The 26904-nt window shown below is 38.8% G+C and overlaps 1 protein-coding gene across 1 annotated transcript in view; it reads left to right on the top strand.

Annotated features, from left to right (window-relative positions):
- MAP1B (microtubule associated protein 1B) overlaps positions 1-26904 on the top strand; it is a 126059-nt gene that overhangs the window by 5711 nt on the left and 93444 nt on the right. The window contains exon 2 of the mRNA XM_036764284.1: positions 2259-2360. Within this exon, the coding sequence (XP_036620179.1) occupies positions 2259-2360 (102 nt within the window). The remainder of the gene's footprint in view (positions 1-2258; positions 2361-26904) is intronic.

Here is a 26904-nt window from a genome sequence, read left to right as displayed (position 1 = left end):
TCCCCATCTATCACAACGGGAATTATATTGCTTTTTAGAGGCTCTCTGGATTTGGGTAAGCCTTTTTTTTTTAAAGCAATTATGCACCTATCTGAAAATGTTGTTAAAATGGGCTTTTGGTTGGAATATTTCTTTGTTTAAAAAATTCTGAGAGCAGAAGAGAGTTCATCTTGCAACATACAGTTGTAGTACAGAAATAGTAAGTCTGATGCTTTGAAAGACACCGACGCTGTGCAGGACAGTGATGACACAAATGATTTAGAGGCGTGATTAAAATTATATGGTGGCATTTATGCTCTAAATCTCTTACCTTTGTGCCACTAATGACTAATAAAAACATGAACTCACTGGGTTGCTTATAATAATAATTGACAGGTCATGTTTATAGGGAGCTTAAGTACTGGGCATTCATTATCTCATTTGATCTGTACAACAACCCTGTCAGGTAGGCACGGCTGGTATTATTAGCCTGATTTTATAGATGAGAAACCTGAATCTCTGAGAGGGTGAGCAACATGCCCTCAAGTATGCAGTTAACAGGAGACATCAACCCAACCAGTTTTTTTTCTTTTAAATCAATCTGTTCACCTGTCTCATTGGCAGGTGTGTCTAATAATCTGATGGTTACGAAGAGAGTGCTTAGTAAATGCCTGCTAGATGTACTGGGTTGGAGAGTGATAACTGGGGTAGTAAGCAAAAGACCTGGGTTCAAGACACAACTCTGCTACTAACTTAGCTGGTTAAATCATTTCACTTTTCCTCATCATCTCACTGTCCTCATCTATAAAATGAAGGAATTGAATTAGACCAGAGATTACCTTTTTTGTGTGTGAAGGAGTCTGGTGAAGCCTATAGACCCCTTCTCAGAATAATGTATTTAAATGCATAAAATAAAATATATAAGATTACAAAGGAAATGAATTCTATTGAAATACAGTTATTGAAAAAAAGTTGTCTTTTTGTTTTAAATAAATTCACAATCTTAGGTTAAGAACCCTTGGAATAAGTGATGTCTAACCTTGTCCTTCCCTCTCCCTTCAGCTCCAATGATATGTGGACCCTTGAGGGGTTCTTTCTAGGCCCCTGTTAGTGTTAAATGGCCTTTGCAAAACCTACACACTCTCAGAGGGTACTCCCTGCTTTGTGCAGTGCTTTATGAGGGAAATCTAAAAGGTTGACTACACAGGATTCTGTGGTTTCCCAGTCTCTGTTCTGTTCCCTCATTCCTACAGATACATACAGAGGTTGGTACTCCTTCCCAGGCCCTCCCCTCAGGATGGCAGAACAGGCAAAGGAGGGAGGAAGGAAGAAGGATGGGATCACAGAGGCTGTTGGTGCAGGAAACTGCCTTTCATCCAGCTTTCCAGCCTCACCTCTCAGCTGACTGCAGCTTCCTTTCTGTACAAAGGAAGCTTACACATTTTTTTTCCTAGAGTAGATGAGCCATCAATTCCAATTTTAGAGAGGTTTTATGATTTTTTAAACATCACTTTCCTTTTTGCCGCAGGATATGAAAACTTAATAAAAATAACCACGAATAAAGGGCTCTCTGTCCACTTGCTCAGGTAATGTGCCTGGAAAAGGATAGTTCTTCCAAGTCCAAGTCCTGAATACTAAGAGAGTCAGGCTTTTGCTCAGGATTGCATAAAACCTTCTTGCCTTGGCACTGAAGAATTGGAGAAACAGTATTCAAAGATAGGGCTTGTGAAGAGTAGAGGACACACCCACAGTGAAAATAGAATCACTTAGAACTGAAGCCCTGAAAATGAACCCCGGTTCTCCCCCCTTCCAACATAACCTTTCCTTTAGCTGGGACCACACCCAAACCATGAGTAGCCCATTTGAACAACAAGGGAGCATTCCAGTGGCCTTATAACCCAGACTCTACCTCTTGAGATTTCTCTCCTTGTTCTTCCTGTTTCCATCCTGGAGTGGAGCCTGTCATTTCCCTAATGAGTGTTTTCTTTCACTTGTCCAAAAAAGCAGTATTTAAATTTTTATGAGGAGTCAAGAGTTCATCCTATTCTTGTCTTTCCCCCTCCTTCCCTACCATGTTCTAGCCTAGATGAAGTTTGATTAGTTTTCTAAGAGAAGGGTATTTGATTCTGTGGTACCCACGGTTCTTCAAAAAGCTCTCTAGGGAAGGAGTTTCTGCATCCTTCCTTAAAATTCTGGAAATGTTCCTTTGATGTTTTCCAAACCACATTTGGATGACTAACTGGATCCATGGTTTCTCTCTTTTTTTACTTTCTCTTCAGGAATCCGATCATGGGACACAAACCTGATTGAATGCAACTTGGATCAAGAACTGAAACTTTTCGTATCTCGACATTCTGCACGATTTTCTCCAGATGTTCGAGGTGATTTTACTTTCAATGTTATTCAATATAGAGTTTTAAATGAAAATGTAAATTTGTTGTATGAAGGGAACCATTACTTGAGGGTCCCTTAAGTACTTTAATTATTTGGAAAGGTTTCTGTGTATTATTTGATATGCAAATATATTTAGACATTAGCATCATTTAAAAGTATAATCAACTCTCAATTATATGTGGGTTATCCTAAGAAGTGTGGATTCTTAGGAGGAAATTTTTTAATCCTAGGCTTATTTCCATCTGCCCTGCAATGCAGTCCTGAACCTCTTCTCCTTGTAACTAGTTGGCATATACTCAGGAAAAGCAAAATAATCTTATCATTCATCTTAGCCAGATACCATTAGGGACAGAAACCAAAATCACTTTGGCATTCCAAACCAAATGCAAACAATCAGGGGTAATAGAGAGCTGGCAAGTCTGGCCTGCCAACACATGAGCTTTCACAAGATGATGACGAATCTTGCAAAAGATTGATCATAAAAAGTATGGAAACTTGTAGATAGTCCTAATGGCCTCTTCTCAATAGGCATATAATCTGAATGGCTATTCAAGGAGTAGGCTGATTTGTGTGAATGTGGCTGTATCTTCTTTTCCCTATTCTACTGAGGATGGCAATTTTCAATACAACTGGGGTACAGCCTAAGGAATTAAGCAGAACATACTCCTGTCCCTATGGAGAGATCTGTCCTAGGGCAGGGTGGGGGAGGGGCAATAACCTCATGCTATTGAGTTCACTGGCCATGAGACAATGACGTCCCATGTTGTTCTTTGGCTATTACTTAAATTTTGGGTAATGTGTAATTGGGCATTTCTTTTTCTTGTGTGCATTCAGAGTCTTCCTGCTAGTATCTTAGCATCGTATCAAGGAGAAACTGGGCTCAGCATTTCTTTGACTGAGATCAAATTCTTGTCTTGTATGTCACTCTGGGAAACGTCCCACAGCATCCCACAGACTGAGAATCTAACCCAGGCACTATATTCATGACTCATTCATTAGCAGTTCTGCTAGCAGGCTCTCTGTGGTTGTCGGTTTGAATCGAATGCCCTAGGATGATGGCAGAAGAAGGGCTGTGTAGCTTTCTGTTAGCCAGATGGATAGTTTCTGGAAGTGAGTGAAAAGTGCCAAACTCCACTGTCAAATTCAGTATGAGCTTGTTCAGTGAAAGTTGCTATGAAGTCACATAGTACTCTGTGTATGGGGAGCTATTGAATTTTACTGGAAATTGGAATAGGAAAATTTTATGGGTTCATGATGTCATACTGTAGCGCGTAATTTACTAAACTAAGTTACTAAAGGTAATCCTTTTAGGGTACTGAAATCATGGCTTCCTTTTGTCACATTGTGAATATAAAAGAAAGTAGCCTTTTTTTCTGGCAAGATACATCTTTTTAGGAAAATTCTGGTAAGAGGACAAATGCTTGTCTAGTTTCATTTTATAGAAGTTATTGTTCAAAATTCCTTAAGAGACAGCTTATTAGATTTTTTTCTCTTACTTGTTAAAACAAACATGGGATTCCCGGAATGGTCATTGAGGCCTACAGTCTGCTTCACTTAAGTTCCACAATGCCTTGCACATGGTTTTGGGAAAGCCCTTGTTATTGTAAATAAATGGTCCCAAAACGTCTTTTGGGCTTTTATCGGAATTGGATCTTGGAGGAATGAAAACTGGTTTTAAAGGTGGCTCATTATTCTGGCCAGGGAAGGCCCTGTACTTCCTTGCCACCTGATTTTTAAATGTGTGTATGTGTGTGTGTGTGTGTGTGTGTGTGTATGTACGTATATGCCACTTGATTTTTATATATATACATACACACGTACATATACACATATATACACATACACATGCATAATGAAAGAGAACTTGTCCCCAAGGCAGTCATGGTAGCTTAGACCTAGAACTTGAAAGACTTTTTCTAATATTATTAATAACTAATAATATATAGCATTTATGTAATGCTATATAGTTTACAAATCAATTTATATAGATATCGAATTGAAATATTAAATTGAATCATCGAATTGAATTTATTTTGTATGTATGTGTGCATGTATATTTATATGTGTGTAGATATTTATCTATAACCTCATTTGATCCCCATAACCTATGAAAGAGGCCGTTATTATCCACATTTTACAGATGAGGAAACAGGCTAAAACAGTTTAAGTGACTTGCCCAGGGTCGCACCGCTAAGTGTCTGAGGTAAGGGTTGAACCCAGGTCTTCTAGCCTCTCATTCCAGAGAGCTATTCACTCTGCCTCCTAGAGGGCATCTAGTCCAACCTCTTCTTTTTACAGATGAAGAAACTGAGGCCCAGAGAAGTTAAAATTACTTGCTCAAGGTTACACAAGTAGTAAATGGCAAAAACTAGAATTCAGACCAATATATTCAGGCTTCAGATCCCGTTGACTTTTCTACTAGATCACATGGCATTTTTGGAGAAAAGAGTTCACCAGACTCAACAGAGGGAAGGCATTAGCTATTTTCTGCTCTCATTAGGAAAACTTTTTGAGAGAGATGTGGTTCTTGCTTCAGCCTTAACACATCTGCCATAATTCTGCAAAGCCTAAGGCAGATACGACAGTTCCCCCACAGGGACACGTAAACACAGCAGACCCTGTGTTGGATCCCCCACATACAGAGGCCATCTTGAAAAGATGAGTGGGCAGGTGAGACAGCACCGATCTAATCTTTTCCAATTCCCCTAATTTCATCTCTTCCTTAACTCTCTAGTCATCCATCACTTGTGGTTTTTTTTTTTACCCTTCTTATTCCATCTTTCCAATTCCCAAAAAGCCTCTCACATTGGATTCCTTCTCGCTTTTTCCTTGCAGCTCATAATCCCTTACCCACCCAGATTTTGTCTCCATGATTATTCAGGAGAGGAATAATGGTTGACAGTATGCCATTATACGTCCATGCCAATAGCTACCGCTTTTCCTAATGGCTTTGTTCTTATGAACTCCTCGGCAGTAGCCTTGAAGTTATCATTGAAAGAGATTACCCAGATGGCTAATTCCACATCATTCCTGTACAGAAGCTTCAAAATAAAGAAATACCTTGTCTGTGTTAAGTCCTGCTTGTGATTTCAAGCCAGCCAGGGGGAAGATTATCTTTTTTCCTACTTGGGTTGTTCTTGTTTTGTAATTTCCATTCAAGATTGGTTTATAGAGTTTTATTGTCACTATGAAGGCATGGTTTTAGAGTGATCATATTGAATGTGGGAATCCTCTGCACAAGATGGAGGCAGCCTAAACAACAAAGATATTCAGTTCATGTTGTCCATTCTTTAAATGTTTCAGCCCTAAACTGAATAATTAGGGCAGTTTTGTCTTTGCAACGTATTAGCCTCATGGCTTTTCTAAGATTACCATTCATTTCCTAGGCAGCCTTGAACCTATTAATTAATGCCAAAGGTGTCATCAGATAGGAGACCAGTTGGTAATCCCATAGTCACTCTTAGCCTGGTCTTAGTCCAGGCCAGTTACCTGGAAGTGAAAAGTTAGATACATATTCATGTTTCACGTCATTCACTCAGTCCAAAAATAAGGTCCAAGAATTGAGTAGTTTAATAATGGAATGATAGCCTGAATTTTCCTTAGATTTATACAATTATATAATAAAATATCTATTTATATGTGGAAGCTGTGTGGCACTGTAGAAAGGGCACTTAACTGGCTTTGGAGTCAGATGACCTGAGTTCAAATCCTAGCTCTGCCATTTACTACCTGTGACATTTACTACCTTTGGCAAGTCACTTCTGACCTCTCTGTTTCTGTTTCCACATCTGTAAAAAGAGGATGCTTGAGGTGAGCTCTAAGGTTCCTTTCAGCTCTTATTGTCTGTAACCAACTTTGATTCACTTTATTAATGCCTACACGGAAGTTACAGGCTGCCATATTTTTTAGTTAAATTGCTTTCTTTCCGCAACTCATTTTACTTCCTTCCTTGGTGGCGCTGTGGAGCTAATCACATCTAAGGACAGCAGAAGCGAACATTTCAAAGCCTAAGAATCAGGATGGGAATTTGGTCCAAGGGACACATGTAATGAACACAAAACTGAGGAAAAGTACTCCAAATATTTTTGTCCTAAAGAAGTGTAAAGAATTTAAAATTACCCGCCGGTTGTGTTTCCTCTGATGCTTTTCTCCTGCTTCTCCGTTTAGAGCAATGTGACAGTGATTTGTGGTACAACCAGATATGGAAACCATTGTTTCTTTTTCTCGGTGAAAACTTGACAAATTTGATGATTAACTTTGACTACCAAAAAATGCTGACCTTAGGTGTTTGTAACTTTAATATAAGCTTTATTTTAAAAAATCACGTTGAAGACTGTTTTTAGAGGAATGTTTGTGTTTTTATGGCCAAAGACTGCCAGTGGCTTTAGAGGACCTTGGGAATTGTAGAGCACTAAGTTACTTTAGCAGAATATGACTGAACCGAAGTGGGATAGGAAAGGTCAGGAAAGGGTTTATTTCATTGACACAGCAGATTCTGGGAAGCAGATCATAGCTCATTGGTGCAGAGTTGATGGCTGGCACAGGACTTTGAATGCAGTGATGGCTCTGCACAAGATAATTCTTTAACTTTTTCTTCAAACAGTTTCAACAGTCCCTCACTTACCTCTGATAAACAAATAACTAGGGACTTTGCAACTGAGATTTCTTTTTTTTTACTTAATCCTCAGTCGTGAAATAAATCCTAAAAAACTTGTATTTAGATATTTTGCCACTGGTTAGAACAACTTGCTGACCACGTTAACACAGTCTCCAACATGATGAAATTTTCAATTTGTTAATTTTACTTTAAAAACCCATTCTTTTGCCTTAAAAGAAAATCTCAGTAAAGTGAGATTTGTCCTGAAATTTTCTTGACCCTATGCACTAGTTTTTTGATAGTGAATTAAAATCGAGCCTTTTGAAATTAAGTCATGCAAATCTTTCAGTTCCATAGACATTAATGAGGCAAGATTTTGTCCCTAATATTTTTCCGTAGCAAGATAAAATCCTCTTGGAAAATGTCTAAGGTTGTATTTGAAAGCATCTTCTTTCTCTGTCTAGACATGTATGTTTAGTCTGTCATGCTGTAGAATTATAGCTTAATTGTATGTGACTAGAATGCATTGGCCTCCCTCGCTATGATGAGAATAATGAATGTGTAGCCCTGCTCTCAGCCTTTAAATAATAAGGCACAAAAATCTACATTCCCTAAGCATTAAAGAGTCTGACTTAACCCCGAAAGCGCCAGGGAATTCAGAGTGGAGGCTGATACTTTATCCCTAAGGTACTCCCAAGTGCTTTGATGTTAAAACACACACACATACACACACACACACACATACACAAGGGTGCCTTCTATTGCATCATGCAAAGGCTTGGGGGATGATGAAGGGGGCAGGGTATCTGGGTATTAAAAAAGATGACAAAGGCAGCCCTTGATTTTTGTTGAGGTACCCTGGGCTGCATTTAACATCCATTCAGGCAAACCCAGCCTATTTAGGGAGTAGACCCCCTATTTTAATGCAAATTATCACCATTCTCCCATTTCTTTCCTCCCCAAAGCTTTCCCAATCCAGTTTTTGTGAATGGTCTCCCATTCAAATGTTCGCAGATAGGAACAGCCACTGTGTTGGGACTGTACCATGGGTCTCTCAGGCCCCCTTCCCCCCTGCCCCTCCCCTTTCTTTTGAAACATCGAAAGGGACTAAATCCTTCTGATGATAAGACTCAGAGTTATGTATTGTACTCAATATAATACATAATTCTTGGGAGATTTAAATAGAACTTCAGTTCCAGGCCCAACTTTGAAATTCTTGGGTCCTTTGTGGCACATCCTCATGTTACATTAATGTGCCCTAGTGAGTTTGTTTTGTTTTTGTTTGTTTTGTTTTTTGTTTTGTTTTTAAAACTTGTGTGGGGTTAGTTTAAAAAAAAAAGTGGCAACATGGAGCCATGGTTTTCAGGCGGGCCTTGTGGCTCATGGGAAGCAAATGATCGCTCAGACCAGTAAATGAACCTCTAGAGAAGTATCTATTCATCTACTTTTGAGGATTAAGAAGGAATGGTTTACCCTGGGGATAGTAATGGCCCTCGAGGGATTTCTAGAGTGCACTGTGGAGCCACTCCAAATGGATAGAGGCAGTTAGGAGAGTAGGGGAAATTGCCTGCCTGAGTTCAGTAGCCATTTTGAGAGATGGCTATAGTTCTTCCATTAACCCCTACCACATATATTCAAGAGCTTCTCAGCAATCATGGTGAATACCAGTGCTCTTTCCCAGTTACCAGAGCTCAGAAAGCGTCCGAAGCCAAGTTGATATTCAAGCTAACCTTGGGGGTTCCTACAAATAATTAACAAAAATAGCCCCTAAATTTTCTTTACCTTCCATTCCCCACCCCAACCCTTGTCTACACATGTTCTTGGCTCCTCTGTTTAAGGAGTTTTCCTGGAGATTCAGGTGTTGGACTCCTGAAATATCTTTAGCCTATGGAAGAAGATGAAGAGTGGGATGGAAGTATACAGTAGACACATTTTCCCAGTCAACAGGGTTTTTTTAATGTTTTCTTGATTGATTTTTTTTTAACATCATTGTCATTTCCCCATGACCCCAGCCCCACCCCAGTAGTACCCTCCTTTATAGCAATTAAGTACAGTTAAGCAAAACAAGTCAAGATGTTGCCCACATCTGCTCCCATAAGCCACCACCCCTGTGCCAAGAAGTCACAACCTGTCACTGTGTTGATCAGAGATCTGAAGCCTTTCCGGGTGGTTTTTCTTTATATTGTTGTGATCACCAATGCTTAGTTTGTCTTGAACACTAGGAGCATTGAAGACAAGCTGGAGGATACAAAGAAATAGAGATGTGGCCTCTGCCCCTCAGGGAGCTTAGACTTTTAATTGGGAAGGTGAAACATATACACATAACTTTAAAAAACATTTTGATATTATATGAGTGAGAGTAGTGAGACAGAGACAGAGAGAGAGAGATGGAGAGACAGAGCAGAATGTTTTTGTGGTCTGTCTATAAATCCCTGAGGACAAAGGATAGACTTGGTCCTTGTCCCTCTGGCTCTGTAGCTCCTGATTCCTTTGTAGTGACAAAAGCCTACCTAGAGATTGCCTCCAGGTGCCAGCCATAAATAGGATACCAGGAGTAATTAGAGTTACCAGGGCAACAATCGAATATCACCTACAATTCATACTTGGGAGTTTATCTCATCTTCTCTGACCTAACCTGATGGCAAAGTTTATTTCATTTTAAATCATCTTCATAAAGAGAAATGAGATGAGGAGTGAGGAGAAATGATTCAGAAACTCCATAAAGTCCCACAGGAACTAGAGAGAAAGTATTTTAGAATTAACATGGTTCCAAAAAATTTAAATAAAAAATGAATGTGATTTTCATAAATGATCCCAAGTTTGATTAAAAACTGCCTTGCAGTAGTGACTGAAAAGATGATTGTATGTGGCTTATGCAACTAGGGAAGAAATTCTAAAAATAATTTCTTTTAATGAGTTTATACAGTAGTAATAATTATTTTTTAATTTTTCTGAAGACTACTACCTCCTCAAGACCAGAGGAAAAGTAGAGTTTGATTGGGTGTGACTCTTCTTAGTAATTGCCAAAAGTTGCTTTGCTACTTACTATTTACTTTTGAGACCTTGGGCAAATCACTTAATCTCTTCGGTCCTGGGTTATCTCATCTGTAAAGTGGGAGGTTTGGAGTAGGGAGCTATATGGACCTTCTATCCTTAAGTCCTATGATCTCATTATCAAGATTCAGGTTTAAGTTTTCTTCTAAAATTGCCTGGTAGCTCTCCAAAGGTGTGATAATAAAATGGCATCACAAGTCAGTCTTTGAGAACAATGCTGAGCAGCCTATCATTGTTTCTGGTCAGGCCCTTTCTCCCTAATTAATACAGGTTCCTCGGCCCAGGTTGTGCACAAACTACTGCTGAGCATATTGGACTAAAGTTCCTGGAGCCCCTTCTCCCTCCTGTGTAGATCATCTGATTAAGAGAATGCCAATTTTCCTGCTAATGAAATAACAAATGCATGTAGCACCTTTCTCCAGGGAGCTCACAGCATTTGACAGATGTGGCCTCATTAGTCCCTGATATATCAGTCAGTGAAAATGGCACATACAAAGAAATTAACCTGGAATCCAAGCAATACAAAATGGAATAAGTCTCTAATCAAGTCAGACTCCTGGTATCTGAAATGGAAAAAAGTCGGCCATTTTTTGAGCAGTTGTCCTCTGCCATTTTAAAGATCCCCTTATAGAAGTTTATTTTGACTCTTTTAGGTTTAGAACTGACAGGGTGTGAATTTACTTTATGAAAATCAGCCACCCTGGATTTAACATGATGGATGTTCAAAGGTGCCACAAACACCCTGCTAGGATGTCCTAGTAATCATCAAATTTAAATAAGATTTGCTTTCATAACCTAACAGCAATCGATGCTTATAAAACTCAGAGAAGGCAGAGAGATCCTAGAGACAGCCTTCTTTCTAGGGACCAGAAAAAAAGGTTAAAGTATCCTTGTTACAATTTTTGTCTCAAGTATAGTTTGTGGTGTATAATAACTATTACATCAAGATATCTGGTTAACCAGAAGGCTCAGATACCTTCAGCTTCTGGATAAACAGAACTTTGTTGTAAACAGATCTGACATTTTTGCAATTGAGGGCATGAGGCAGTGTCCTGACATGGAAAGAGCTCTGGAATAGAAGTCTCAAGACTTGAGCTCAATTTAGCAAGCCTCGTTTCCTGTCTGGGCCTCGAATTCCTTACCTATTAAATAAAGCATCGGACAAGATCTTATTCGTTTAAATTCTCTTCCGACTTTAAAGACCTATGTTTTGTCCGACACCAAGATAGTTATCATTCTTTCCAAAGTTACCAATATCTACTAGTCGCTAAACCCATTGACCTTTTCTCAGTCCTTATTTTACTTGGTTCTCCATAGCTTGTGACACAGTCAGCCTCTGCTTTCTGCTCATTCTCTTTTCTTTCTTGGCTTCTGCTGTTTCTTGATATTCTTCCTACCTGTCTGATGGTTCCTTTCTTAGCTTCTTTTACTGGATTATCCTTCTGTGCCCACGCTCTGAACTGTGTGTGTCCTCTCAACTCTCTATCCTTGTACCCTCTCTTGGAGGGTTCAAACTTCCATTGGTCTGGTCATCATATCTATAAAAATTTATGTATTTAGTTCTCTTCTTTTTTTCCTGAACTCCAGTCCCGCATTACCAAACTACCTGCTAGACATTTCTGTTCAGTTGTTTTTCAGTCATGACCAACTCTTTGTGACCCCATTTGGGGTTTTCTTGACAAAGGTACTAGAGTGATTTGCCATTTCCTTCTCTAGTTCATTTTACAGATGAGGAAACTGAGGCTAACAGGGTTAAGCAACTTGCCCAGGGTCATCCAGCTAGTAAGTGTCTGAAGCCAGATTTGAACTCATGAAGACGAGGCTTAGTACTCTATCCACCGAGCCACCTAGCTGCCCCATTTCTACCCACTGGCATCTCAAAATCAACTTGACCCATACAGGACTCATCTTTTACCCCCCAAAACCTGTCCCTCTTCCAAATGTCCATCTGTCGGGAATACTGGGAATACCGCCATCCTTCACATCAACAAGATACACACCCTCTGAGTCATCTTTGACTCTTGCTTCTCTCTCACCCTTCCCATGTTTAATTAATTGTCAAGTCTTATCCATTCTTCAGACTCATAGCAAATATCCCTTTAGCACATCTTGGTATTTTTCTCCTCTCCAATGATATAGCCACTACCCTAGTTCAGTGACTCATTGCCCCAGGCCTGAACTATTGCCACAGTCTCCCAGTTCTCAGATTCCAATCTTGCACAAAGCTGTCAAATTGATTTTCCTATAACAAAGATATTGGCTATATCATTCTCTTACTCAAAAATCTCCAGTGCCTCCCTAGGACAGAATACAGATTCCTCAACCTGGATCTAAAGCTCTCCACAATCTGGATCCCACTTCCCTCCTTTGCCTTATTCAATATTACTTCTCTTCATGGATCCATATACTCTCCATTCCAGTCAACTGATCTGTTGGTTCCTTGTAGCCATCTTCTACCTCAATGCTTTTGTATGGTCTGTTCTCTATATCTGGAATGCATTCTTCCTTACTTCCATCTCTTAAAATCCTTATCTTCAAAGTACAGCTTAGGACTTACCTCTTACATCAGGCTTTTGCAAATCTCTAGTTGTTACTGATCTTTCCCTCTTGAAATTACTTTATGTTGCTTACTATAATTTTATATTTAATTATTTGTGTATGTGCTGTGTTCCTCTTCCTCCTTCCAGTAGACTGTATACTTTTTGAGGGTAATGATTGTTTTGCCTTGATATTCTTAGTGTGTAATATAGTGCTTTGCACACAGTAGGAGCTTAACAAATGTTCGTCGAGTTAAATTGAATTGTATTCCTCAGAGCTGCTGATCTGCAAATGATAAATCAGCATTCATATGTTGAATGTCTACAGTGGTGAGGCACACTGGTAGGTAGTTGGGACATCCAAAGAGGCTAATGGAACCACTCTTGCCAGCAAGAGCTTGTGATTTCTGCAGGGAAGCCATATGTACACATACAAAAAGATAACTGAAAATATGAGGCATTGTATGATAAATACCAAATGAATCAGATAGATACTTGATGCTGGAGGAGCTCAGATGAAGGGTGGATCTAGGTGTGTTGGCATCCTGCCTATCTGCTTTTCATTCAGTCTATTTAAAAGAAAAGAAGAGATGGAAGAAAAAATGTACCAAATGCTGATCAAGGGAATTATCTTTGTGACTGAGTAATGTTGAATCCGAAGAAGGTTAAGCTGGAGCACTGGTGTTGGGTCTACATTTAGAGTTAAGCCCCTTCATTGGATGTCAAAAAGAATCCACACATTCAGGATTCACACCTCTGAAATGAAGCCCTGAGAGCAAGAGTAGTGAGCTGAATAAACAGACTGATACTCAAGATTTTCCTGGTTTCCGACTTCTAGAAAACAGTAGACCTCAGCGACCATGAAAACATGTAAAGTTCTAGCCAACTCCCCTACAGTGAAGAGAACAGATGCTGTGAGAAGTCAAGGGACTTGCCTAAAAATCACATAGGCCATAAGTAACAGAGGGAGGATTATGAACCAAGGGCCTAACTGCAGAGGCCATGGGCATGCCACTATACCAAACTGCCCTTCCTAGGCTTCTTGCCCTGGAATTTGTCAGGTCTTATCCATTTTTCAGACTCATAGCAAATCTCCCTTTAGCACATCTCTAGTATCTGTCTCCTTCTTTCCAATGATATAGCCACTACCCTAGTTCAGTGACTCATTGCCCCAGGCCTGGACTCTTGCCACAGTCTCCCAGTTCCCAGATTCCAATCTTGTACAAATTTGTCTCAAAGAAGCCACATTTCAGTCATCCTTGTATAAGGGTGAGACCTGGTAGAGTTAGATCCCCAAACTTCCTTTTGTTGGCAGCTTTCCTTGTGAAGATGCTTGAATCTCATCTTAATGTAAAAGTGCTGGTTCAGGGAAGCTTATAGGAGTAGGCATGTTAATTGAAAAGTTGCATTAAGTGACCTCTTTGGGCCTCACTTTCTTCCTCAGTAAACAAGGGGGGCTGGAATAAGTGATGTTTGATTTTGATTTGAATTCCTCACTTTATGACTTGTGGGGGCTTTGACAAATTTTTTATTAACCTCTCTGGGACTCAGTTTCTTCATCTGTAAAATGAAGGATTGGACCAAGTTCCATGACCTGCTACACACAATGGCAAACATATGGATAAATTAATTGGAAATAAAGGTTAAATTATAGATGGTTTGTTGATATAATGCAAAATATTTGAAAACATCTAGATTTTTTACTGCAACTCGAAAATGAACACAGTGAACTCCCCCCTCCCCCCAGCCCCACCAGTCTCCATGTCAGGCATTGACTCAGTTTAACTTCTTGTCCTTCTAAAGGGACTAAAGATTGAAGCTGGTGAGGTTTGGCCATTGTCAGTATGCTGAATTTATCCGCAGTGTGGATATTTGAGGATGGGTTACATTTAAATCAGAACCGTTTGCAATGCATATCTTGCCACATGAACAATTAATTAACGCTGCATAATTTAACAAGTCAGTACATGTAAATATGAAGGCACTTGGGAAGCAGTGCTTAAATCAAATCAGTACTGACAACCCACAACTTGTACAGAGGCAATAATTATCAGAGAAAGCCATAATAATACTATTCAGAAAAAAAGTGATGTTTAAAGAAATGAGTCTTTTGATGTTTCCTTGTTGGCTGCCAGAACCATTAAGATAACTGTAACGATAACTGTATCCTCTAATTTGTTTTTTTGTGTTGTTGGTCAGTTGATTCAGTCATGTCCAACTCTTTGTGACCCCGTGGACCATACCGTCCATGGGGTTTCCTTAGCAAAGATACTGAAGTGATTTGCCATTTCTTTCTCCAGTCTCTAATTGGTCACACATTTGCTATCCCGAAGACCTAGAGTAGAGGTGGGTACATAATTACGAATAGATATTAGCACACCAATACACAATAAACTCCACAAGTTGGGAAATTGAGCATTCCGGTCAATGAGATACTCTAGTTAGTAGAATATTATCTTGCCACGGATGATGGGCCATTTTTCAAAGTTAGAATACTTTAAAATACATAAAACTGAAACTATAATGGGTGTTTGACAGTTCAGGAGGCAAGTGCAGATCTCACAGCACCTCGAGATCACCATTATGAATAATGTGTATGTGTAGAACCTTACTAGACACTGTGATAAAGGAGTGAGAGGGGGAGGGAAGAAGTATTTATATAGTGCTTACTGTGTGCCCAGCATGTGTTAAGCACTTTTTACGAGTATAATTTCATTTGATTTGCACAACAACCCTTTGGGGTAGGTGCTGTTAATAGCTCCACTTTATAGTTGAGGAAATTGAAGCAGACAGAGGCTAAGTGTCTTGCCTGGGGGTCACCCAGCTAATAAGTGTCCAAGGGAAGATTTGAACTCCAGTCCTCCATACGCCAGATCGTGCACTATGGTGCCACCTTGAAGGAGTTTATGTCACTATAGAATGTCGAACTTAAAGCTATACATAATACAACAAAATAATGGATGTTGTATTAAAGTCAGAAGTAAGAAGGATAGACAGAAAAGAAGACAGATAGAAAAAGTAGAAAAGGAAAAGAGGAAAAATCTGGGTTTTGGTTGATTGATTGGTTTGGCTTGCAGAAATGATCTCTAGCACCCATGTTTGGAGTTAGATGCACTGGGCAGCTGTGTGGCGCAGTGGATAGAGCTCTGGGCCTAGAGTCAGGAAAAACCTCATCTTCCCGAATTAAAATTTGCCCTCAGACACTTACTAGCTGTGTGACCCTGGGCAAGTCACTTAACCCAGTTTGCCTCAGCTTTCTCATCTGTAAAATGAGCAGGAGAAGGAAATGGCAAAGCACTCCAGGATCTTTGCCAAGGAAACCCCAAATGGGGTCATGAAGAGTTATGCACAGCTGAAATGACCCAACAACAGCAAAGCCCTGGGTTCAAATCTCATCTCTGCCTTTTACTGTTTGTGTGACTTTGGATGACTTCTTTAACCACTCTGGGCCTCAATTTCCTTATTTGTAAAAATGAAGTAGTTGGACTAAATGACCTTTAAGAGCCCTTCCAATTCTATATTCTATAAAGTTTTCACTATTTCCGTCCACACTGGCTGGTTCTGCCCACTCCCCTCTAAGTCATACCCATCTTCCCTTCCTGTTTTCTTCTTCCCAAATCAACAGCAATTCCAAAAAAAATGTATTATGTGCCAGCTATGTGCAAGGCACCATACTGTGCTGTAGCTCAGAATAAGAGAACACATATGTCTCCCTGAAGAAAGTGCAGCTTAATCCCTTTTCTCTTTTTTTCCTCCACTCCTACCTTCAGCCCCATGAAGACTTAGTACTAAAAGGTACTAAGAGAGAGTCAAACTTTTTAAGCATTTAAAGGTTGATTTCTTGGTCTCCTTATAAGTGGCATGAATTTCTTTAAGTCCTAGGAACATGCTCATTTTCACTCACATGGCTGAATTTTGTATAATGCTGCATGTATAAATAAGGCACTGCTTTCATGTTATTTTCAAAACATCTGAAACTACATTCTTATTCTCCTTTAAAAAAAACCTTAGAAAATCAAACAAGAGGCAGATGGCCACAAATGTGGCCTTTTTCTTGTGTCTACACCCACTGTCCCTCATTTCTTTCCCAAGTGATTTCCCTTGTGTGTCTCTTCCCATGTGCTTTCATGAGCTCTGTTTCTATTTTCCCTTCTTTCCCTCTTCCCCCTCTCCATTTCCCCTTTTGACATATGATTGTGATTGTAGTTATTTGAAAATATATCATAAATTGAATGTCTTTTTGTAAAAAAAAAAAAAAAGCATCATGCTGTTCAGTTTTATCTTTGTTGTATTATACATAGCCCAGAGAATATTTTGGAACAACGTTCTATAATATAAATATAAATGAAGTAATTTGGCAAGTTGATGTACTCCAGGGGTGGTTTATAAATATGACTCCGTCATTGGATAGAAATTTTTATGCCTGGACTCCTTTAACCATCCGATTGTAAATAGACTCACGAAAAGCTTCATAATTAACTCTTTCCCCGCCCTCAGCTTCCTCATCTGTAAAGGGAAGACATTGGACTAGATGATCTCTCTGGTCCCTGCCAGCTCTGGGGATATAAGTGAAGATGCAAAGTCTTTGCCATAGAGCTTCCTTAAGAAGACTAACAACTGTAAGAGCTATGATTCTGTTGGTTAAAACAGTAAAAGCCCACCCCTTTCCCTAACATAGGCTTTTTTTCTTTAAGATGACTTTTGTGTCCAGAAAGTAAAGGCCTCAAATTTTGAGTCCAGGATAGGTCTGGCTTTTGAACTTCCAAAGTGAGGTTTTTACCAGCACCTCTTCAGCATTTGCTTCACTGTCACCAGGCAGGAAAATGAGAGAATTCAGATATCTTGTCTATTCATCAGAGTGACTGTACTCCCCAGAAATAGGAGTCACAGCTTTGAATAGCTATAATTAACTCTTGAATAGACGTGTGGGTTTTTAATGACAATCTGAAATAAGAAAATAGAAGTTAGGTAGTGATTATTTACATCCTAAAAGGATCCTCTTTTACTCCCAGGGATCCTTTAAATGGAAAGCTCTCTGACACTTTTCAGTGTTCACAGATCATTAATTATCAGTTGATAGACTGGTAGCCAAGAAACTTAAGAGTGGGAAACCCTTGTCCATTGAGAGCCAGCAGTGATGTGGGGAAAAGAACCCTGGGCTGGGAGGTGGGAGCCCTGAGATCCATTTTGTAACAGTTCTGCTGCTAACCAGAGCTGTGTGACCCAGCTTAATCAATTCAAGCTCTCTGACCCTCAGTTCTTCTCATCAGCGATGTCAAGGGCTTAGGCTGGCTCCTCTACTCCGTTCTGAAGTGAAATGAACTCACCTCTCAAGTGGTAATATGACAGTGTTAAGATATAATTAAAGATTTCTAAAAAGTCACTTTCAAAAGCATAATATTATCTATTTTACAGTTTACTCACATAAGCCTTATTTGCACAACCCACTTGAATTCCCTAAGATCAGTAATTACAATAAAATACTTTTCAGCCTGGTGAATTTAGAGATGAAAGGTAATAAAAATTCCAGTAGTGTTAATGCTACTAAATAAATAGCTTTGTGTTTAGAGTCTGGTATGTCAGTACTCCACTGATAGAGAACTAGTGTCTCTCAAAAATATGAGTAATTGGCTGCAAAAGTTCTTTAGAGTTCCAATGATAAATGGAGAATTGACTCATCAAAATTCCCTAGAGAACAGCATTTGTAAGATTTGCATTGCTGTAAAAACATTCTAGGGCTGAGGTCTGCATCATCCACATCACATGTGCTACCTGCACTGGAATTCACAATCTTCTTGGCTCCCTCATCACCATGGACCAGAGGATTTTTATCTGGCATCTCCCCAGACCCTGTTGGTTCAGTTGTCTCAAATTGGTAGTTTCTTTTCCTTGGATTTTTCCATTTTTTCCAAAACCCTCAGTTTATATAATATGGTCTGACAGACATTGTCATTTGTTACTTTCTATCTGATTGACCTGTCTAGGTTTTCTGTTTTTTTGTTTTAGGGAGATAATTGGTTTAGCTGATATTTTAGTACCATATAGATTTATCTTAAAGATGATATAGGCTGAGAATACAAATTTGCTTATAAAGAAACCTTTTCTGTATCTTTTACATAGCCCTAAATCTTGAACAAAACCACTTTTTAGTAAATCTCTAAAACGTAAGTCCATAAGACCAATTCAATTATAATCATATCTGTTTATGGAATTCCATAATAATCGATTCTTCTAGGCTTTGCCACTTATTACCAGACTGACCATAGACAACTCACTTCAACCTCTCTGCCTTACTTTTCTTTGTTTGCAAAATAGAGATAGAAATAGCAGCTTCAATTTATGTATTGTCTTGAGGCTTACAAAGCACCTTCCTCACAGCTTTTTGAGGGCATCCAGATCTTTGATTTCATTGGCTTAGGGATCTTCTGGTGAGGAGAGTCCTTCTACCAATGCAAATCTGCAACTGATTTGGAATTTGCAGTCTAGAGTGTTGTTTGGTAGACCAAGAAGTCTAATGTTCTGCCCAGAGACACTCAGCCAGTTTGCATGTGTCAGTGATGAAACTTGAACCTAGATCAAATGAGCCTAAGACCCACTGTCTCTCAACCAAGCCATGCTGCTCTTTTGACTTCAAGCATTATCATTCCTGTTTTGTCGATGAGGAAACCAAGGCTCAGAGAGATAAAGTGCTTTATTTGCCCATGCTCATTCAGCTAATAAGTATGTCTGTGGTGGGATTCAAACCTCAGTATACCAATTCCAGACCCAGGACTGCAGACAATAAGCCATGCTGCCTGCAAATAGTAATTCAAACTATATATCTCAAGGGTTCTGAGAAGAAAGTGACCTGAGGCATGGTATTAATGTGAATTGTGGTTGCTCAGTGATCAGTGATGTCTGACTCTTCATGGTAGCATTTGGGGTTTTGTTGGCAAAGATCCAGGAGTGGTTTGCCATTTCCTTCTCTGGCTCGTTTTACAGACGAGGAAACTGAAGCAAACAAGGCTGTCACTTTTTGTCATTTTTGATACTTAATGCCTCTCCCCCCCATTAGACTGTGAGGTCCTTGAGAACGGAGAATGTTTTTTGTCTTTCTTTGCATCCCCAGTTCTTAGCACAATGCCTGGCACGTAGTAGGTGCTGAATAAATGCTTATTGATCTATTTATCAACTGCATTTCTTGTTTATAGGATCATTTTTCTCTCTTTTTGGGTTTACTGGTCTCTTAGTTCATAGACAAGCTTTTTTATACTTGCTAATATGCATAAATTTTTTCACCGTAGACTTGCAAATTAAATGTGGTGTATTTTCTGTAGGTTTCAGACAGAATTACTTTTGGAAAAAAAAAAAGAAAAAAATGATCTTAGATCATTAAATCGTTTCCATTTGGCCACCCAAAGAAGTGAAAAAGAAATTCTAATACAGTAAGAATAGTTGATTTGCTTTTAATAAATGTGCAGATAAACAGTAATATCTGTCATGCTATAAAATTAATAGGATTATAGTGCTTTGTTTGGTCCTATATTTTTTATTATAATTCTTGTCACCAAGTTATTACTTGCAGATCTCCAATACTCAAAATTCACTCTGGGATAAAGGCTTCAGTTCTTTAATCAGGTTTGAAAATATTTTTTCAACATTATGTAAGTCTGTTCCTTTTCATACATTGTAATACTGTTGTTGTTTGTTGTTTTTAAGGCTTGTTTTTGTTTCTGTTCTCCCCGGGTAAAACCTTATGGGTTCTTAGCAAAACACTGGCTTACATGTAGAGATATTAAAAGTTTGTGTGTAAGAGTGTTATACAAAGTGTGTATGATATTATATTAATTAACTCGGTCAAATCTAAAAACAAACTGAAATTTATTTATTTTTATATATAGTTCATTTATTTTCGGTTTTCAACATTCACTTCCTTAAGTTTTAAATTTTCTCCCCCTCCCTTCCCTCTCTCCCAAGACAGCAGGCAATCCGATATGGAATCTACACATACATTCCTATTAAACATATTTTCACAATAGAAATTGCATAGAAGAATTATAATGAATGAGAGAAACCATGAGAAAGAAACAAAAGAGAAAAGAGTCTGCTTCACTCTGCATTCCGCTGAAATTTATTTTAATGTGTACCTATGCAAATTCATTTGGCTGCAGAAGTTCTAACCAAAGTCTATAAATTATTTCAGTGTCCCTTAAAAAGTGGCCATCATAATCCTGTGCTTACTGCTTCTGGAGGGTTGTGAGTCACAGTCGGACCCCACCCTTGCACAAGTAAGTTGATGGCTTCACCAATTTGTATTCCTAAAGAGTCTGCAGTGAGGAGAGTTTCTCTGCACCCACATCTACCTCTCCTGCCCTGCTTATTAAACCCTGTAATTACAATAAGCATTATGGATTTGTCCCTAGCTACAGTAGGGTAATGTCATTGCATGTCAAAAGGGGGATTAGCATGAGGAGAGAGATCCTACTGATGTTTTCACTTTTTGTTGAATAGAAGAATTTGATTGAGTTTCATTTTGTTCACAAGAACTGTTGTCTTGCTTCCTGGGGCATGTTAATTTTTTTTAAGATCCAAATGTAAAGACAGACATTCCCTGGCTCAATGATCTGCAGACCTTTTCCCATCAATTAACAGACACATCTATGACTCAAAGCATTTCTAAGAGATCTGCCATTTTTCCTAAAAAATAAGAAAAATGTCATCCCCAAAGCCCACTGGTGGCATTGGGGCATGTGGCAGAAGATACTCTTCTCCAAAGTAGGCAGGGCTTATATTATAGCTTCTTCTGGAATATATGGAGGAAAAAGCAGGGGTCTCTCTGTGCAGATTTCTCTGGAATTCATGTTTGGCCTGATTGGGAAGAATCAAACAGGCTTGCGCTTCTCTTCTCATGGGAATGCCATTGACTCTTTAGATGGAACAAATCTTGAAGTCAATACATAAGAACGAAGTGATTTGCAAATAGCACAAAGCAGAGAACCCTGGAGCCACTTGGTTGTTCCATTTGTGCCCTCATTTTCAAATTCTCCAATAAAAGCAGCTTCATAATGGGAAAAATTTCAGGCTGCAGACACTGGAAGATAGTTTTTTATTTTACTTCTCCACCATATCCTGTAAGTCAGCTGCCTGCCTTCTTTCAAGGTACAAAGTAGGAGACCTCCCTGTGCTTTTTAACTGCTTTAGTTTTTCTCTGTTTCCCCAGAAAATACTTAAATAAATGGTAGAGATGAGCTTACTTTTTCTATATGGGGTTCTCATTCTGAGAGGTATAAAGTTGAGGGCACTTTAGAAAGACCCTTGGAAACCCAGTTTCCTTGAACAGGAACCTTACCCCTTTCCCTGGCAATATCCCTGGCAGAAGGTAACCAAGCCTCAACTCTAGTGATGGGAACCCACCACTGCTTGCCTCATCCCACTTTATTTGGGGACAGCTCTAATTGTTAGGAAATTTTTCCTCACCTTGAATCACCTGTAACTTCTAATGATGTTTCCAGTTCTGCTCTCCAGGGCCAAGCTGAAAAAGTTTTCTCCCTTTTCCACCTTACAGGCCCCTCAAATACTTGAAGGTGGTCCTCATTTTTCCTCCCCCCAAGTCTCCTCTCTCTCCTCTTTCATTGTCACTTCCTAATCATTCCTCCCTCTTCCCACTAATGGAATTCCCCGTTGTAACCAATAATTAAAGTTAAGAATAACAAATCAACACATTGACTATGTCTAAAAATGCATTACCTCAATCTGTACCCATGATATTCCCTCTCTGAGAGACAGGTGACATGCTTCATTATCCTCACTGTTGGTCACTGATTAGAGTTCTTAAGCTTTTAAATCTTGTTTTTTCCTATATCATGAGGTCACTGTGTAAATTTTTCTCCAGATCCTGCTTATTTCTCTCTGTATCAGTTCATACAAATCTTCCTAAGTTTCTCTGAATTTTTCATATTTTCCATTTCTTACCGTGCTGTCATATTATGTTCATATACCACAATAAGTTCGGCCATTCCCAATCAGTGGACATCAACTTTTCCTCCATTTTTTGTTTTGTTTTTGCTACTATAAATGAGGCCTCAGGGCATACTTTCTGATATATGTATGTGTACAATACACATTTATATTACATGTACTACATACATAGACACACATGCATAGACCTATGTGCGTACATACATATATATATGCATATGTGTATATATACATACATATATATACCTTTCCCTCTGCCTTTGACTTTCTCTGAATACTTTTATATTGAACACCTTGACCCTTTATACGAATGGGGATAAAATGACCTTTAAAAAGTATAATTCCAAATTGTTTTCTAGAACAATTGAGTTAGTTCACAACTCCACTAACATATCATTAGTGTACCTATTATAACAATGCCCCCTTTTTTCCCCCTATTTTCCATTTTTGCCCTTTTTTTTTTCAAGCTTTGCTAATCTTACCAGCTGTGAGGTATAACTTTAGAGTTGATTAATTTGCATTTCTTTTATTAGTAATTTGGTGCATTCTTGGTACATTTCTTCTTTTAAAACCTGCCTATTCATATCCTTTGACTACTTATCTATTGGAGATTGGTTCTTGTTCTTGTATATTTGTATCAGTTCCCTATACATCTTGGATATATTATCAGAGATATTTACTATAAAGATTTTTTTCCAGTTAGCTGCTTATTTTTTTTCCTAGTGGTATTAACACTGTATGTGCAGAAGCTTTTCAAATATATAATGAAGAGCTTATCTATTTTTCTTTTATGATCATCCCTCTCCAGAGGTCTTGTAAGGTTCAAATGAGATAGTAGATATAAAGCAAACCTTAAAGCAGGCCTGTACAACATAAGGGCTGTGGGCTCCGAGTAGCCTGCAGGCACACCAAAGGATTTCTGGCAGCTGGCAAAATATATAGAGCATGTTTTCCTCTCCATTTTTCACAGGCCTCTGGAAATCCTTTGGTGGGCTGCAAGTTGTGTAGGCCTGCTTTAAATGGTAGTTTTTATTGTTGTTGTGTTATTATTATAATAATTATCATTATTATTATTATTATCAGCTTACAGGCCCCCAGGCTGGTGACTCCTCATTCCCTGGGCCTTCTATTGTGCTCTTGTTGAGCTCAAGCCATCTTTATTTTTTTTTTTTTGTCACAGGCATTTTTATTAACAGACCATTAGAAAAACAATCATGGTAGAGACCTTTAGTTCATTCTTCTAATAAACCTGTTGATCTGGTCTTCCCTGTTACCAGCATCTCCACCTTCCACAAAATGTGTAGTCTTTTTCTTCATTCCGCCTCATGGAGAAGATAATTTGAAGGGCCACAGGAAGTTGTTGGCAGCTTTGAAGTGCTTGCCAACAGTGTAGATCTCATGGATCAATCCTCCATGCAGACAATTCCATATTTACCAAGAGATTTTGCAATAAGGGCATTATAAGTTTACTCTTCATTATTAACATTTTCTTAAATCTCAACAATCAACAAAACAATGAGCCCTGATTTGCAATGATTGTGGACTTCTGATCTAATCAATAAACCTTTATTAAACTCCTACAAGTGCCAGGCACTGGGCTAAGCCCTAGGTATAAAATTAATTTTTTAAAAAAGTCCCTGCCTTCGATAAGCTTGCAATCTAATAGGGGAGACAGCAAACCAAAGTAGTCAGGAAGGGAGGAGGGAGTAAATACCCATATCATTGAAACCAGGCAGGGGAGCACATGCAAAATGGAGAGGTATAAATGCTCAAACTTGAAACATCACGGTGAACCTAAATAGAATGAGCCCTAGCATTCTTCCACCTCTATCCCTTCTTCAAGTCTTTTCTTCTTCAGGCTGAATATACCTAAGTTCCTTCAACTGATTGTCATGGAGCTGTGTCCAGTCCTCTTCCCATCTTGGTCACCCCTTCAGGATTCTCTCCAGTAGATCAGTGCCTTTCCCTTTGCTTTAAAATGTGGTATAAAGTGTCCTAGGGGAGCTCAGCACTTAAAGGATTGACTTTGCACAAGACAGAACCCCTACGTAAGGTGAATAATGAACTTCCCTTACTCCCCTTGTCCCTCTCCACTTCCACAACACAATGTGGGCACCATTTATCTCTTTTGCAAATTTAGGTTTTTATTTATTAGTATTTCTTAAAACAAAGCACACCTGTGACAAAATTGGGACCAGAAATATTGACATTAACTGAAGAATAATATAGCCCTGGACTTTTCTTTCTCCCTGTAAATGACTAAAAAGCACCAAAGCTTTTTTGATCCTTTTAATATATTCATAACTTTTTCCAGGAAAATGAGAATGGAGAGTATTAGTCATTGGGAACTATGTGCATAAATCACTTTAGAATCTTCAATTCACTATTATTCCTTTCCCTCAGGCACTTTGAAATAACCAGTTATGATGGGAAAAAATTGCTAACTCTTCCATCTTGGAACAATACCATATGAATTTACTTTCTGAAGGATTATATTCCATTCTGGCTCTTCACCAGCAGGGGGCATTGGTAATTGCTATGCTGGTGAACCAGTAAACACCAACCTTACCAGCTGTTTTTATCACTTTTTAAAACTGGCTCATTAAAAACTGATCCCAGCGTTTGATAGATGAATCAGCATAACATCTGTAATCTCTTGGGAATGAAGATTAGTAGTGTTTGGGTCTGAGGAAAATTCAGCTTATATGAATCAGGAATTCGAAAGATCCTTAAAACACTAACTTCCCCCAAGGACTCCGGATCATATTTTGGAGAATAATGATATGGCACACATGCGGTTTGTTGATTTAAACTAGGCAAGTTGGAGTAGATACTGGAAGTCATAAGGACAAATTCTAGCATCTAGGAATATTCTCTTAATGTCTTGGAATACCTAGTAAAGCCAACTAAAATCTTTGTTACAACATGGTGTGATGCAGTGGGGTTGAGCCATGGGGTGGGGAGTCAGGAGTCTCATGTTCTAGACCTAGCCAGCCTTGCCTTTAAAGAGCTATGCAGCTATGAGCAAAGCTTTTTTTGGTTCCTTTAGGTGCTTCAGTTTCCTCGTCCAGCTCTTAGCATCCTATGATTCTCTGATATTGGTTATTGATTTTTGATCCTTTCGAAAGAAATGATATTCTTCTACTCTATGATAGACTTCTGGCAATGGAAAAAACTATTTGAGCTCTTGTTGTATTTGAAGACATTTAGAGCACTGGTTCTTAACCTTGGGGCCATTAACTTGTTTTTTAAACATTTTGATGACTGTACAAGGTATCCCAAAAGTCTTGCTGCAGTTGTAAACTATTAAAGCTTGAACTATATGTTTTTAATTGCACTAAGCCTTTTGGGACACCATATACTGTATTTAAAGATAATTTATTTCTTTTGTAATCTTATGCATTTAAAAACGTAATTCTGAGAAGAGGCCTGTAGGCTTCTCCAGGCCACCAAAGGGCACACAAAATATCTGATTAAATTAAAGATCTGATTAAATTAAGTCCTCCGATTTAGAGACTGGCCTCCTTCTGGTTCATGTCTACATATAGGGAAACCAAGGCACAATCAGTCTAAGTGACTTGCACAAGATCATACAGTCAAAGCCATAATTTAAATTCAGTTTTTTAAAAAATCCAAACCTATTACTTTTTTTCATTGTACCAGGCTTGCAATCATTGTAAATTCAACTCTTTTTGAACAATGCCTCCCCAAGGCTTAATCATGATCATCTTTGTAGGATTTCAGCTAAGGAGAGTGAAAGGTACCATAGGATTTTCACTTGAAACAATTCTCTCTCCCACTTCCCCTAAGACTGATAGCCATATATATATAGATTGGCCCCCAATTTTTTTGTAGAAGATGATGGTGATGAGTGTTTTTCCAGACCAGAGCTATAATTGTATCAGTATAGGGAGCCTGTCTGCAATTACTGAGTTGCCACTGAGAAGTCTTAACTTTCCCAGGATCCCCCAACTATTATGTTTCGGAAGCAAGATTCAAACCCAGGTCTTCTTAATTCCCAGTTGCTTCTCTGACGTCAGCTTAGGCAGCGTGGGATGGTCGAGAGAGCCCTGACTTTGGACTTAGGGGACTGGCTTTAAATCCCACTTCTGGTGATCACTGCCATGTATGGCCTTGAACAAATAATTTCATCTCCTTTAACTTCAGTTTCTTCATATTTAAAATGAAGGGGTCAAACTAGGTCAGGTATCTTCACTGCTTTTTTTTTTTTTGTATGTTGTGGCTCCCTTGGGCAACCTGGGGAAGCTTCTGGACCCTTTTTCAGAGTAATTTTTTAAATGCGTGCAATAAAATTCATAGGATTATAAAAGAAACTAATTATATTGAGCTACACTTTTTGAAATATTTAAAAACTCTTGTGATAAA

Source organism: Trichosurus vulpecula, chromosome 1 (assembly GCF_011100635.1).
Source record: "Trichosurus vulpecula isolate mTriVul1 chromosome 1, mTriVul1.pri, whole genome shotgun sequence".
Taxonomy (NCBI): domain Eukaryota; kingdom Metazoa; phylum Chordata; class Mammalia; order Diprotodontia; family Phalangeridae; genus Trichosurus; species Trichosurus vulpecula.
The sequence above is the reverse complement of the archived record's forward strand: the minus strand, read 5'-3'. Positions and strand labels throughout refer to the sequence as shown.